The sequence below is a fragment of the Meriones unguiculatus genome, chromosome 1 (genome assembly GCF_030254825.1).
Source record: "Meriones unguiculatus strain TT.TT164.6M chromosome 1, Bangor_MerUng_6.1, whole genome shotgun sequence".
Classification (NCBI taxonomy): Eukaryota; Metazoa; Chordata; class Mammalia; order Rodentia; family Muridae; genus Meriones; species Meriones unguiculatus.
This window is the reverse complement of record NC_083349.1, coordinates 51,556,224-51,571,256: the sequence shown is the minus strand read 5'-3', so window position 1 is coordinate 51,571,256 and position 15,033 is coordinate 51,556,224. Positions and strand designations below refer to the sequence as shown.

Sequence of the window (15,033 nt, the reverse complement as noted above, 5' to 3'; positions counted from 1 at the left end):
ATTTATTTATTTGTTATATCAGCTTGAATGAACTAACACAAAACAAAGGCAAGAACCAGAAGCGACTCGCAAATATTACTGAACCAGGCAAGTGTGTAACTGGAAAAATAAATTGACTATCCATTTCCAGTATAAAAAGTAGCAATCACCAAAGCTTTGTATAATTCACCATTCACCATTCTAAAATATAATTTAAATCATTAAACTATAACTTGAATAATTGTGTGTATGGGGGGAATGGGGAGTAAAGAAGGAACAAAAATAACAGAAAAAAAGAAATGAGTTAAAATCAAAAAAAGCAAAGGTGTCTTGTGAGATGAACCACTGTGAGGGATTTTTTTTTTTTTTCAGAAGCCCAAGGACAGGTCTAAACGTCCAAAGGAAAGATAGACACATTTCAATGTAGTCATACATAATCCTGGACAAACTTGAACTTTCCCCAGCCCCTGTTTTCTCCTCTGTATAGACGGGTGAGCAAATGGTCCCAAAGTTGCCTTCTAGGTACAAATTATTATTTTTGTTTGAGATTAAATATAGCACTACATGAAGTTGAAGAAACTTCATTCTCCTTTAATGTTAGATAATACTGTTTTGTGCTCTAGAGGAATTTTAGTCCAGCAGCAAGGCTGCTTTGATCACATCCAGAGACCTAGGTCAGTGTAATCCTGCTGAAATGCAGACACACCCTTAATCCCAAATGATGAAAGTAAGATTAGTTTGTAGAACTAAGCAGCTGTGTTTGAAAGTGATGTCTAATTGAGAGGCAGGCGAAGTGAGGAATCAGAGAAAGAACTCTCAGCTCACAAGAACAGAGAGGAAAGAGGTGACTTAAAAGATCAGCACAGAGAGATAGAGAGAGGATGGGGAGAGGAGACAGTTTTACCTGGACAGTTATGGAGAGAGAGAGAGAGAGCAAGCTAGACACAGGTGAAGACAGAATGAGCCAGAGAATAAGAAGCCAGAAGATTAGAACATATCTCCAGTTAGCTTGAGGCCAAGCAGAGCAATTCAGTCCGAAGCTGAGAGAAGCCAGTTTGAATCAGTCGGCTTGGCGCTGAGTTTCAGCCAGAGCAGCTGAGTTGAACCAGCCAGCCAGAATTCAGAAAGAACTAAAAAAGGGTGAGCTTATTCAGCAGTTAAGTCTCAGAGGCTGAAAACATTCTAGGCCTAGATTAGATTGTATGGAGGCTAGCAGCTTCCAGGACTGGGTCTAGGGTGGCAGATGAGGCAGTAAGCCTCCGAGAGGACAATCACATCAAGTGAATATAAGATAGGGTGATACTTTTACATTGCATCCTAGACAGACAGCCTTGGACTGTGGACCCTAGCAAAGGTGCTGTGTGCATTGGGCTGCCGTTTAGAGCATATGTTTTTCTCTTTAATTTCTTTCAGTTTACAGGGCAAGATTGTAGACCCGGCAATTAGCCAAGCCTGAGTTTGAATATAGTAATTACTTAATCAGGGGATTGCGATAGTAACTCTCCTCTTATCTGCCAAAATAGCGCTATTACCTTGAAAAATGAGAGTATTATTCAGTACTCAGATCAATATATTTAGAGGTTTTTCTTATTATTATATTGTAAATCACCGGGGCTTAACTAAAGAAGAAAAGGTATTTGAATTTTTTTTTTTTTTTTTTTTTTTTTTTTTTTTTTTTTTTTTGAGCCTTGAACTATAGAAATCACCGTGGCTTCCAATAAAACTTTCAAACAGATGGAATGAAGCAAAGCCTCGTGGGTAATAAAAACCAATCACCCTGACAGAGTTTGAATACCAGAGGGGGTTTTAGGCCATAGACACCTCCAGGATTACCTCCGCAGAACATTATAGCTGATCATTCTTTGCGTGTGTATGCAAGACATCTAGGGTGTGACGGGAAATTCAAGCCACATGTCGATATTGTGTATTTGGAAATTAGTATAAAGGCATGTTTTCAAGCAGAGGCCTGTCTCTAGGTTGGGTAGAGTTGAAGCCCCCAGGAAGCTGGTGCCCAGTGCCAGCCTGCTCAGGCACTGCTCTCCCCCTTCCCCCTTTTCTTCTCTTTCTGTTTTCCTTTTCATCAGAGCTCCTACACCCACCCCATCTGGCTGCTGGCTGCTTCTTCTTTTCCATCTTCATTTTCTCTCATAAGTGGTCAAAATGGGAAACGGAAGTATCAATTTGATGCGTGGCGTGGTGCTCAAAAGGTTATTTAATTTTTTTTTTTTTTTTTTAATGAAAGGATCTTAAAAATTTCTCCAACGAGGTTCTTCACCGGCTCACGCACTGACCCCCGAGTCTTATCGCAAAGCAAACAGCTCCCACCAGCTTGTCATCCGCTTCAGGGCTGAGGCCAGGGGGTCTGCGGCAGGGCGAGCCGGGGCTGGGCGTCCGCCCGGTGCAGCGCGGCGGGGCTGCCCGGCGGGGGAAGCCCGTCCCGGAGCGCGCGGGGCGCCGGTGGCGGCCGGAGGCGGCGGCTGGGACGCCGCGCGGCTGCCGCAGGGGAGCGGCGGCGGCGGCGGGCGCGAGGGGCGGGGCGCACTCCGCAACTTCGGCCGCGGCCGCCCGGCGCTCTCGGCCCCGGCGCGCGCCGCTGCGGGGCTGCGGGGGCTGCGGTGCGGCCAGCCCGGCCCGACCCGGGGCCGCCACCCCGCGCCCGCCGCGCGTCCGTCGGGGACCTCGGGCGCCTCCCGCGGGGAGTCCTCGCCCACGCGTCACCCGCCGCGGCCGGGGGGACCCTGGGACGTGCGGGGGTCGCGAGGCCGAGCCGGGCGCCCCCCAGTGGCCGGCGCCGGCCCCCATGGCTGGGCCGCGCGGAGCCGAGCGGGCAAGGTGAATCCAGCCCCGGGGCGGGCAGCCGGGCAGCCGGAGCGCTTGGCGGGGGCGCCGGCTCCATGGGCAGCGGCGCTGGGCACGATGATGGACGTTAACAGCAGCGGCCGCCCCGACCTCTACGGCCATCTCCGCTCGCTCATCCTGCCGGAGGTGGGGCGCGGGCTGCAGGACCTGAGCCCCGACGGTGGCGCCCGCCCGGTAGTGAGCTCCTGGATGCCGCACCTGCTGAGCGGCTTCCCGGAGGTGACGGCTAGCCCCGCGCCCACCTGGGACGCGCCCCCGGACAATGTCTCCGGCTGCTGGGAGCAGATCAACTATGGCAGAGTCGAGAAAGTTGTGATCGGCTCCATCCTGACGCTCATCACGCTGCTGACGATCGCGGGCAACTGCCTGGTGGTGATTTCGGTGTGCTTCGTCAAGAAGCTCCGCCAGCCCTCCAACTACCTGATTGTGTCCCTGGCGCTGGCTGACCTCTCGGTGGCCGTGGCGGTCATGCCTTTTGTTAGTGTCACCGACCTCATCGGGGGCAAGTGGATCTTTGGCCACTTCTTCTGCAACGTCTTCATCGCCATGGATGTCATGTGCTGCACGGCCTCTATCATGACCCTGTGCGTGATCAGCATCGACAGGTAAGGGCCGGTCAGCCCCGTCCCAGGCTCCGCTTGGGGATGTGCTGGGCTCTGAGCCCGCGCCAGCCTTTCCTGGGAGGATCGAGCCAGACTTCGCCGCGGGATGAAGGGCTGAGCTTAAAATACAACCCCACACCCATCACCCCTACACCAATCAAGCAACTTCAAGCTCAGGCTAAGCATACCTTTAAAAAGAAACCTGGAAATATTTCTGGTGTAGTGTAGCGATGGTTCTAAGACCAGAGTTTTTTAAGCACTAGCAATTCCACCAGGGGGTCCCGTTGCTTGTATTTTGTTTTCTTGGGTATTTTTTTTTGGGGGGGGGGGGGAGAAATTGGTTTGATGCTCTCTAGCTTGACAAGCCATTGCTGTGACCCATAAAATCATTTCTCTCTTTAAGAAATCAGTCAGGAGGGAAAAAGGCATCGTGCTCCCCAGATTTTAGGAGCTACTCTGAAGGATGAAGAAAGGCCCTTGAATGGTCCTAGTGTTGGGCTCTTAAATCCTGCACTCTTACGAATGCTAATTCTGAATCTTGTTCTCGTGGAAGTCTGGTTTCAGTGTTTGGCCATGCTGTTGGTCTCCTGCAAGCTTACCGACTGGAGCCTTACTCCTGTCTGAAAGGTTGGTTCTAGTCTTTCGTCATATTCCTTGGGAATCTAGGAATATATTCTCGAGAACTCCCAGTGGAGTAACTGAAGCACCAGAGGTTGGGAAAGAGAGAGAAAGAGAGAGAGAGAGAGAGAGAGAATGCTGCTTTAGCTCTCGTGGTGGAGTAGGAGAATCCCCGGAGTTTCTTCAGACTCTAAGAACACAGAAATCTGAGGTGGAGCAGGTCTTTGGCCTTAGGCCTATGCAAATGACAACTTGAAGTATGGTTTCAATACTCCTTGGCTACAGAACAATTCTGTTTCATTGGAAACTAAAATATTAAGCCTTAACATACACACTTGGAATTCTGCTGTGATTTCAAACCAGCACAGGACTATATACCCTGTTGTGTTTAATGATACTGAGACATAGTTGCTCATTTTCTTAGCGGACCCGCAGAACCTTTAAATGTGGAGCCCTTTTAGCATGGGGAGAATAAGTGAGGCTTCTGCATTTAAAATGACAGTGCCTCAGAGGGCACCCTGGCGCGTAACTGAGATTTCCTCCGGTTTTTTCTCCTTGAAAACATTGCTGTGTGTGCTTTGTTATGTTAGAAATGTTCTACTTCGCTGCTTGACCAGACTTTATAATTACTAAATAAAGGGGACAATAGGAAAGGAAATGCTTGTCAAGAAAAAGAAACATTGTAGTTGTATTTAGGTGGTGATTTTGATTTTTTTTTTTTTTTTGAAAAAAGGATCCTGCCACTTTATGTGTCATGACAGGAGCTTCTGAAAGCAAACACGGAATTATTTTAAGTGTGGAGCATGAACTGCCTATGTGAGAATATTGGCACCAAACTTGGCAGCTGAAGTTCTGAATTACTGTAGTTAAAAAAAAAAATGACAAAAAACATATGTATTTACAGTCTGGCTGTGACAACAGGAATTTGGAGAGTGCTCTCAGTATACATAATAAGTGTATCCATGAGTTACATGCGTAGACACCAAATGCTCAGCCAACCAGAACAGTTCTTCCATGAATGGAGACCTTGTAAGCGGACCCGAGTGTAATAAAACAAATATCAATTCATGCTGCAAGCGATGCCTTTATAACCCCTTCTTCATCTCAGAATTGGGAAAAATGATAAACAGCATACTGTGCTAACTTGTCAGCCTGTGCCCCCGTTGCTGCGGGCACATCCAGGGTTGGCTGAGCTCACCCTGCAGTTCCTACAGGGCATCCTTCATTCCATGTGCACATGCAATTTAGTCCCAGGAGGGATGCCCTGAATGCAGTTTAGAGGTTAATTCATCTTGGCGAGATTCTCAGGTTTTCACTAACTCTATCCTTGTGATTGTTAGAAATCATGGCAACGCAGGCACATCTTGTATCTTTGGTTTCTCCCAAGAATTGACCCATTGGTAATTTTTCCCTAAATGGAATTTTATATCTGCATACTATTTCTTTTTATAAAATAAAGAGTTGATAAAATTGGCAGAAGTATTGATTTTTTTTTTTTCTCAGAAGAATCTCCAAAGCTAGAAGTTGGAAGAAGATGCATTTATCAGTAAGGTGAATTAGTTCGGGGAAAAGTAGTTTCTTCAGCTCTACTGTAGAACATGCCAGGTAACACAAAATGAAGCATCAAAACAATTTATTCTTCTTCCGTTCCCTGAGTAACTGAAGCAGGTGGCATTGCTCTTTGTGCCAGACAACCAGGGATGGGTAACACTGGTCTTTTTAGCTCTCACCACACTAACCTTGCCAAAGTGAAACCTGATATTTTTCTTCACCATGTCCTATAACGGTGGTCTCTTCTCCCTGTTGTTTCTGATGCAAAAGCATTTTGTATTCCATAGGCCTCAATATTCCCATCCTGCACTTCTTTCAGAGAATGACTCACGTTCATAAAAAAAAAAAAGTAGCAACCATTAAATTAGAAAACTCTTTTTCCATCCCCTTCCTCTCAGAGACTTGGATTTGGATCAGTGCATCTACTTTGGTCTGTTTGGCTTTTCTTCTCTACTAGGGCAATTTCAGTCTTCCATTTTTAAGAACTCCCCGTTTTGGGACTTATTTCGTTCTCTGGGTTTTATACCGCTTTCTGGTTACACTGAAAGAACAGTATTCACAGTTTTTTTCTTCTCTACTGTTCGTTACATGAGTTCTAGATCACCAAGGCTGCTGTAATATTCAAATTCAGCCTTCTAGTTTCATTTGTCCACCCCCATTTATTTCCTATGAAGAACCTAGACTGGTCATTATTATTATTATTATTATTAACATAGATTTATTTTAAAAAGTGATAAAGAACTCCTGAAAATGAGATTCCAGGGAAGAAACACTCTAATCTTTGAAAAAAATATAATCTTAGTTAAGATAAAGTTGGACATAATAAAATACATGTTTTTTTTTTTCCTCCTGTTGAAACAAAGTTTTACTATGTAGCTCAGGCTGGACTTGAACTCATAATCCTTCTGCCTTCACTTTCCAAATGCTGAGTTACATCCATGAACTGACAATTGGCTAAGCGTAAATATCCAACCCAACCCACGTGATCAACAGTACAGGAAAGACACAGTTTTGCCGTCCTGCAAAGCTCCCTGTGCCTTTCTCGGAAAGTCTCCTTTATAAAGTCACAGCCAAGGGTGGCCTCAGAGTTACTGTGTAGTCCCAGAGTGGCCTGGATATCCTGACCCCCCGCTTCTGCCTTCCAAGTGCCCAGACTGTGGATTGTGCCAACACACCCAGCTTCAAATTACTTAACATAAAGAGCTTTAAAACATGCAGGATAGACTTCATTTGTTGCTTTTGGACCTTTATACAAGAAATATAAACCTTAAAAAGGTAGCTGGGTGGTAGTGGGGCATGTCTTTAGTCCCAGTTCTCGGCAGGCAGAGGGAGGAGGATCTCTGAGAATTCAGGGCCAGCTTGGTCTACAGTTCCAGGAGAGCTAGGGCTAAACAAAGAAACTCTGTTTTGAAAAAGCTGAAAAAAAAAGATACAGAAGTTTAAAATAGTACAGAGGCTTGATGCACATCCAGCTCAGGAGAGAGGTTATCTCTGGTAGGTGCCATTCAGAATCAGTATCCATCAGTTTTATTAAGATTTTGAAAAATGTTTTGGAGGTAGACACAATCTTATTTGTATAGCTTCTCATACATCTGAAATGTATTTTAAAATTTACCTTTTGAAATACCTATAGAGCAGTGTACAACCTATGTGTAGAGCTTGGTAATTTACTGAGTCAAATTATAGTCAACAGTATAAGAAATTTTACGGTCTTCATGGTCAGCAGTATGAAAAACACAACAGCGTCAACCTCACAAAAGTCTCCCCCTTCCCTTTTTTCTTCACAAAGTGCATTGTAACCTCTATTATGCACTCAGGAGAGAATAAATGAAGAGTAAATTGTTTTGTCGTTTTCATAAGGAAGCCAATGACATCATCATAACATGGTTTTGCTTGACTAGAACTTTTAAAATGGTAGAACTGGAGTTGTATAGTATATGCTCTTTTGTTGTTGGTTTTTGTTTGTGACATGTATGAGTATATAGCTTCAGCTGGCCCAGTCCTCCTGCTCCAGTTTCCCCAGTGCTGGGATGATAGGCTTGTCTTTCATGCCCAGCTCCAGCACACATTCCTTTTGTCTCCTTCTTCTGCTCATCATTATGTCCATAAGATTAATCCATAGTTTTTAGCCTATTAGTGATTCATTTATTTTTATTTCTGAGTTGTTTCTTGTTGTACAATGATGCACTCATTTGTTATTAGTGTATATATATATATGTTATATATAAATTAAATTTCTAGTTTGTGCTATTATGTATGAAGTTGCTCTAAATGATGATTTTCATCAAGTCACTTTGTGAACCTTGTGTTAGTTTCTTTTCTATTGCCAGGGTAAAACACCATGACCAAGGAAACCCATAGAAGGAAGGGCTTATTTGGGCTCATGGTTTCAGAAGGCTAAGAGCCCATCACTGTCATGGCAAGGAAGCATGGAAGCAGGCAGGCATAGTGGCTGAAGCAGCAAGCTGAGGTCTCCCTTCCTGAACCACGAACAGGAAGCAGAGAAAGCAAACCTGGAATAATGAGAGTCTTTAAGTTCTCAAAGCCCACCTCCAGTAGTAGACTTCTTCCAACAAAGCTACACCTTCCAAGCCTCCCCAAACAGTGCTACCAGCAGGGGACCAATAATTCATCTGCTCAAGTCTATGTATCAAAGGATGAGCTATAGATAACTTTTTATTATTGTGACAAAATACCTGGTAGCAAGTAACTTAAGGTCGAATAGGTTTGTTTTGGCTTATAGCTTGAGGGTGTCGCTCATCACAGAGCGGAAGGCATGGGGATGTAAAGCAACTATTTACATCATTTTCACAGTCAGGAAGTACTTTCCCTTTGTAATTCAGTCCAGGACACCAGTTCATGATACAGTGTTGCCCACATTGATGGTGGGTCTTCCCTTTTCAGTTACACCTTTCTGGAAATATTTTCACAGACACACGCAGAGGTGATGCTGAATTCAATCAAGTTGGCAATGAAGATAACCATAAAAAACTCCTTTCTAATTCATCATCCAAGCATATAACTTAAATTATAACATTCTACTACTAAAGCCTGACTTTCATCTTAATACAAACTGCATTTAATCCATCTCTAAAAAAGTCTTCATAGACTTAACAGTTCTAACACTGTTCAGAAGTCCAAAGTGTGTTCTGAAACTCAAAGGAATGGCTTAACTATGATGGCCTATAAACAACAACCAGCACTGCAAAAGCCTCAACCACCACTGCATCTGCTTTCAGTATACAGTGTCAGAGAGTGAACATTCACATGCCAAAAAGGAGGAATGGGAAGATAGTAAGGACCAGAATCAGAACAAGGATCAGATCAAAGCAAGACTGAAACCATTCAGGGCAAACACCCAACCCTGTAGCTCCATATCTACCATTTGGGACTCATGACAGAATCACCTGGGCTCAAACTGCCTTGGTTCTGCTATACAGGTTTTCAGTTTGGGTCTGGGGAGAGGAGGGCAGGCCCCCTCTGTGATTTTTAGCTTTCCTTGGTTGATGTCCCATGTCTCTGGCATCTCTAAAGCTCTGGAATCTCTCTTTCAACTTTAGCTTCACATTCCTAGCTTAATGAAATTGTCTCCTAGGCTTTCTTGTGTGGAATCCAGCTTTACTACACATTGCCTGGCCTCATTTGCTTTCTAGAACCTTAGCGAAAGCCCATGAGATTCCATTCCCTCCTATATCTCTCATGCCTGAAAAATCAGTATCATGGATAAGACAGTCCCTCTTGAGATGTAGCTTGGACCCCTGGGATTTTAACTGCAGCACTCCTTGCATGCTTTTGAGGCTGACCCTGGAGAAACATCTCGGTAGATGGCCATTTTGGAACAGAAAATCCCTTCTCTGTCCAGTCTCTGACCTTTTACATGTATTTTCACTATTACAATGCATTATTCAACGGATGGGGTCTTGCCCGCAGAGCACTTTTCTATCATCCTAGTGCGGAGTGAGAGTTTTCCCACTGTGGAGCTAACCACTTCAACAATTACAGCTTATTTTCAGCACCCTCCCTTTTCTCTACTTTCAGCTCTCTGATGCCTCTTTCCTCACCAGACTGCACACACATTTTTCATATATTTCTGCTTCATTTGTTGTCTCTCACTGCAGAGCCTGGATAAGGGCAGTAACTGATAACCATGTATCAGTCTGTTAGTTATCCTATCTTGAATTTCCTCTCACAAACCAATTAGTCGATTATTTAAAAACGCATCCTCATTCACATTCTCGTACAAGGGCAGAATGCCACCAGATTCTCTGCAACATGAATGACCTCCAGCCTAGGTCCTGATAGAATCCTTGTTCCACTCTGAAACCTCATGAACGGAAGCATCCGCTATCCACAGTTCTCTTAGCATTCTGGTCTTCCAGACTTTTCCTGGAATGGTTCACTGAGCTCTATTTACAGCATCTAAATAGAGGGCTTCTGTAGCTTGAAGCTCCATACTCTTCCATTCTCCTCTGCAGATGAGTTCTAAGTGCCTAGGTCAAATTTATCATGGCAACAGTTGCACTCTTGCTACCAACTTTTTTGTTGCTGTGATCAAATTACCACCCCCCCCCCCAATTTTTTTTAAAGGAGAATTGCTTTATTTTCAGACAAAGTCTTTCATTAAACCAGGAGCCCACCAACTGGCTGGCCAGCAAGCCCAGGGGATCCACTTTCCCCTGCTTCCTTAGCATTAGGATTACAGACACAGGCTATTACACCTGGCTTAAAAAACAAAAAACAAAAAAAAAAAAAAAAAACAAAAAACAAAAACAAAACAAAACAAAAAAACCCTAGGTCCTGGGGGTCTGAACTCAGATCCTCAGATTTGTTTAAAAAGCATCTGACCAAGCCATCTCCCAAGTCCTGAGCATGGGTTTAGTTTGGGGGGATAAAATTCACTGCAGAGTGAAAATCATGTTCAGTGTCATGATGCAGCTGATGGTCTATGTTCAGTCAGGAAACAGAGGTGAACACTGGTCACTCAGCTTACCCTTTAGTCTCTTCCTTCCCTTCCTTCTTCCCTCCCTCCCTCCCTCCCTCCCTCCCTCCCTCCCTCCCTCCCTCCCTTCCTTCCTTCCTTCCTTCCTTTTTTTTTCTTCTCTGTGTAGACTTGGCTGTCCTGGACTCACTTTGTAAATTAGGCTGGCCTTGAACGCAAAAGCAATCCACCTGCCTCTGCCTCCCTGAGTCCTGGGACTACAGGTATGCACCCTGCTTACGTTTTTTAAATTTTATTTTTATTTTCTATTAAGTCCAGCATACTAGCTCATGATATGATGCTGATTGGACTCAGGGGATCTTTCCTTTTCAGCGAAACTTTTCCAGAAACACCTTCTTGACACAACCAGAGAATGGTTCCATGGTGATTTTAAATCCAATCAAGTTGACAGTGAAGGCGGGCTATCACAAGCTGTCCCCCAAAGCTGCTGAAGTGCCAGGACTGGCAGATGCCCCTTTCTAGGATGCAGCTTTCCCAGGATTTCAGCTCAGAGATTTGGGTGTTCTCAGTGACTTCTCCCGCTGGCTGGCTTATATTTTAGTCTCTTGAGAACTGCAAGACTGTCAAAACTCCCACTGAAAACTTTTAGAATGGGAGCTTTCCGGCTTCTTAGCCTCTCGCTCCAGAAAGCTTCCTTGGCTCCAGAATTCAGCAAATGTCTTGAGTGGAATGCCAGATTAGTGCTCGCCTGGTTTTCTGGTCCTCCCTTCCCTTCCCACTGGGATCTTGGCCTCTCAAGTCTCTAATTTTTGTCTCTCTGGTCCCAGAAGATTGACAAAAGCTCTCCTGGTGTTTTTGACTCTTAAAAGCATCTCACTGTGTAGGCTCTTTCCTGGATTCTCGGCCCTTCAGGCCTGACCCAGTTTTGGCTAATGAGCCAAAGGGATTTTAGCCTACCTTCCTGTCTTCTGTAGTGTTTTTAGTCCTGGAGACCTAGTGTTGTAACAGCTCAGTGATACCTACAAGAAGGGATGTGTATGCTTTGTGTTATAGCAAGCTTTTTAAAGTTGCTTTAAGTGGAAACATTGGTCAGAAACATCTGAAAACCTCATTACAGCTAGAAGTGAATATGTGCCTGAAATAGTTCAAACATACAAATATAGAAATGGCATCATGTAAATTTCTTGCTTAAAACCCATCATTGGCTTTTCATTTCATTTAGAATGAAATTAAAACTCTTTTAGCATATCTACAAGGACCTTGAATTGTCCCTGTCTCACTCCTCAACATTCTGTGGAATATTATGTCTTACTCTCTACATTCTGGTCATATTGATCTTTTGTTTGTTTGTTTTCTTTTCTCCACAATACCAAAGGCTTTCCTATATCAGCCCTACTCCATGACAAGCCATTAAGTAATATCCAAGTCATGTTGCATAACAACATTTAAAATGTTTTTAACTTTTATTTTTATTTTCTGTAAGTGTGTGTTCTGCCTATGTGTATGCCTGTACATAGTACGTGTGTTGAATAACTTGGGACTGCAGCTGTGAGATACCATGTGGCTGCTTGGAACTGAACCTGGGTCTTCTGGAAAAGCAACCAATGCCCTTAGTCCTTGAGCCATCTCTCCATCCCCCCGTAACAACATTTCAGTCAGAGATGGACTGCATATGCAATTTTAGTCTCGTAAAATTATAACATCACTTAGTTATAATTTGGGCGAATAATGTGTTTTCCATAATGATAAAATTGACAGATAATGTGTTCCTCAGAATGTATCTCCAATCTCTGCTGTTAAGCCATGCTTGCCTGCGTTTGTTAAACTGATTTCATATTTGAGGTTCTGTTCACTAATGGGTGATTTCATTTTGCTCTGCTTTTTTATTAGTGAGGTAGGATCTTGCAACACAGCTTGGTCTGCGTTTGAACTGGTGATCCACATGCTTCAGCCCTTCAAGTGCTGAGACCGCATGCATGTCCTACCGTGTTGCACAATAGTTAACTTGGATATTAAGTTAGAAAGCTTAAAAGTGTTCACCCTTCCAGATGATCAATAATTAAAATGTCTGAAAAAAAAATACTGAATGTTGGCAAGAATGAGGGGCAAAGAGAACTTTCATATGTTAGCAGTGTAGTGGTGGACTGGTGAGTCATGGAGCATGTTTTCCTGTTGTCCTGTGTTTCTGGCAGCACAGGTACTCCACGCCTCTGTTACTTCACTGCAAGCGCATATGAGAGAGACTTGTCTATCAAAAGCATTCTATAAAAATGTTGATAGTACTCGCCAACCTAAAACTCCTGAGCTTGAGATGAACAGTACACATATGTGTCAATGATAGAATGAGCAAATAAATTGTGATTCGTGTATTTGGATAAATTGACTATAAATCAGAACCGCTTAGAGAGCTTTACTAGAGCACACAGTGCCAATTAAATAAAATCTTAGGCGTCTTATGATTTTAACAATTAATACTGTAGGGTCCCATATATAATGATGACCAGAAGGAGAAGAGAACAAAAGAATATGTGATTCCATGCACAAGAAAAGTAAGAAATAGACAACATTGTGTAGGGCTGTGTATTACTGGTAAGTTAAACAAGGAGGGATGGTGGCTAAGGAGAACAAGAATAATTATCCTTTCTAGCTGGGAAAGAGATTAGGATCCAAGTGACATGCTTCTGGGATACTGCAGTGCTCTCTTTCTTGACAGGCGTTGTAATTAGAGCTTGAATTTATTGTTAAAGCATCCATATATATTTTAGGCATTTTTCCTAGCACAAACACATCACTTTTGTAGCAAAAGAAACAAAAGTGTTTATTTGATGACAGCTTGTGAAGTACATTTGGCTCTCTTTCCAATACATGATTAGTCTGAGCAGATGCAGTGATTGTTTAAGTACCATCAGCAGTCTCGTGAGTCCAGCTCCGCATGTGGGGGCGGGGGGGTCATCCTTGGGTTGTTCACAGTTACAGGAAGTCATCTGGTGCTTTTCCAAGAGCCACCGTGTTTAGTTCTGACTGGTGTCTGGCTCAAGTCTTGTTTCCTTGCCAGGTACTATGACTCATTGCCTTCGATGATCTGAGTTCTGCTGTTGGCTTTTGTTCTGCTGTGATCAGCAGTGCAGGGGCATTCTGGCCTCTCCAGATCGCCTTCCTCTTCGAAGGAAGTTCTCAACTATCATTAATTCGCAGCTTGTACATACATTTTAAGAACTGTCGGAACTTTCTTGCTTTGAGAGAGAAGAGACAGAATCCTCTGTTCTTTTGGGAGGTAACACTTCCCACAAGCAGCTTTAATTTTCTTTGCATGTTAGCCAACAGGATTGCTTTTTTTGTTCAGAGACCACTTCCACATTCCAAATCTCCTCACACACTCCCTGCAGCATTATGAAGTGATTGTTCTTAGCCCCACGTGCTGTTAGAGGAATCAAGGGATCAGAGATCACAGGTGACTAGTCTAACTATATATGGTTTATACAGATAGAATAATGCTTCAAACCAGTTCAAGCAATGCGTATTTATATGTTTGTATACATTTTATATATAAACATGTTATATATATATATATAAACATATGTATTTGTGGAAAATAATAGAAAAAATTATTTGTGGAATATAATAGAAGTTGCTATATGGGCCAGTGGTATGGGTAAATCTTGTCTTAGATCACAGTCAAATGTAGAATTAGACTGGTGATGAAAATACCAGAAAGTATCGCAGGCAAAAGAAAAGCACTCATGAATGGAGGTTGTTACTTAGCATGTGAGTGAACTCAGAGGAGGAGCAGGGAGGGCTTCCAAGCAAAGAGATATCAGGGAAGATGCTTAAGTCAGTAAGACTTTACCCCTTGTTGCTGATTCTGCCTGTGCCCTCCCCAGTCTCTTTTCTCTCCTTCCTCTTTAGTTATAGAAATACTCCACCCAACCCAAGCTCCGACTTCCTAGAATAAAGACTATTTCCTAGCTTCTCTCAATAGGAAGTAGGTGTGGTCACTTTAATTAAGTCTGGCCCAAGAGATGCTAAGAGAAGTATTAATATTTTGGCTTTCTTATAACTTCCCCCCCACCTCTTTCTGTCTTCTCTCCCTTCTTGTTGCCTAGAATAGGAAGCCAGTGACAAGAGGTCTGGTTGTTTTTGTCCATGGCCATGCTTTAGAAGGAGGAGGAGAATGAAGGAAGAGTGTCTTGGCTCCCAGATTAAGAAATACTGGAGTCCTTGAATTCTTCCTAATAATCAGTTGCCACTGTGCTGTCTATTATGTGGTTTAACTTATTTTGAACCACTAAATCTAACTACCAATTTCTTCCCCAAATTGATCATCTTTTTTACAAATGTTTTCACATTTCTTCACATCTCAGTGTAGATGTGACATCTTACTTTGTAAATATTTCAGATATAACCTACCATTTTGTGAGTGTTTCTTATGTTACTTAAGTTTATAGACACATAACAATAACCAATAATACCTCATTGAATATTCTT

The 15,033-nt window shown here is 43.3% G+C and overlaps 1 protein-coding gene across 3 annotated transcripts in view; it reads left to right on the top strand.

The window, feature by feature from the left end:
* Positions 1 to 2,267: 2,267 nt before the first annotated feature.
* Positions 2,268 to 15,033, top strand: part of Htr7 (5-hydroxytryptamine receptor 7) — a 79,657-nt gene continuing 66,891 nt past the window's right edge. Inside the window, exon 1 of one of the 3 annotated variants that reach the window (XM_060388563.1) lies at positions 2,268 to 3,443. In XM_060388563.1, coding sequence (XP_060244546.1) covers positions 2,896 to 3,443 — 548 coding nt within the window. In that variant the 5' untranslated portion in view covers positions 2,268 to 2,895. Of the gene's footprint in view, positions 3,444 to 4,000; positions 4,068 to 15,033 lie in introns of those variants that run through there. The other 2 variants (XM_021631261.2, XM_060388564.1) reach the window with 2 other exon arrangements.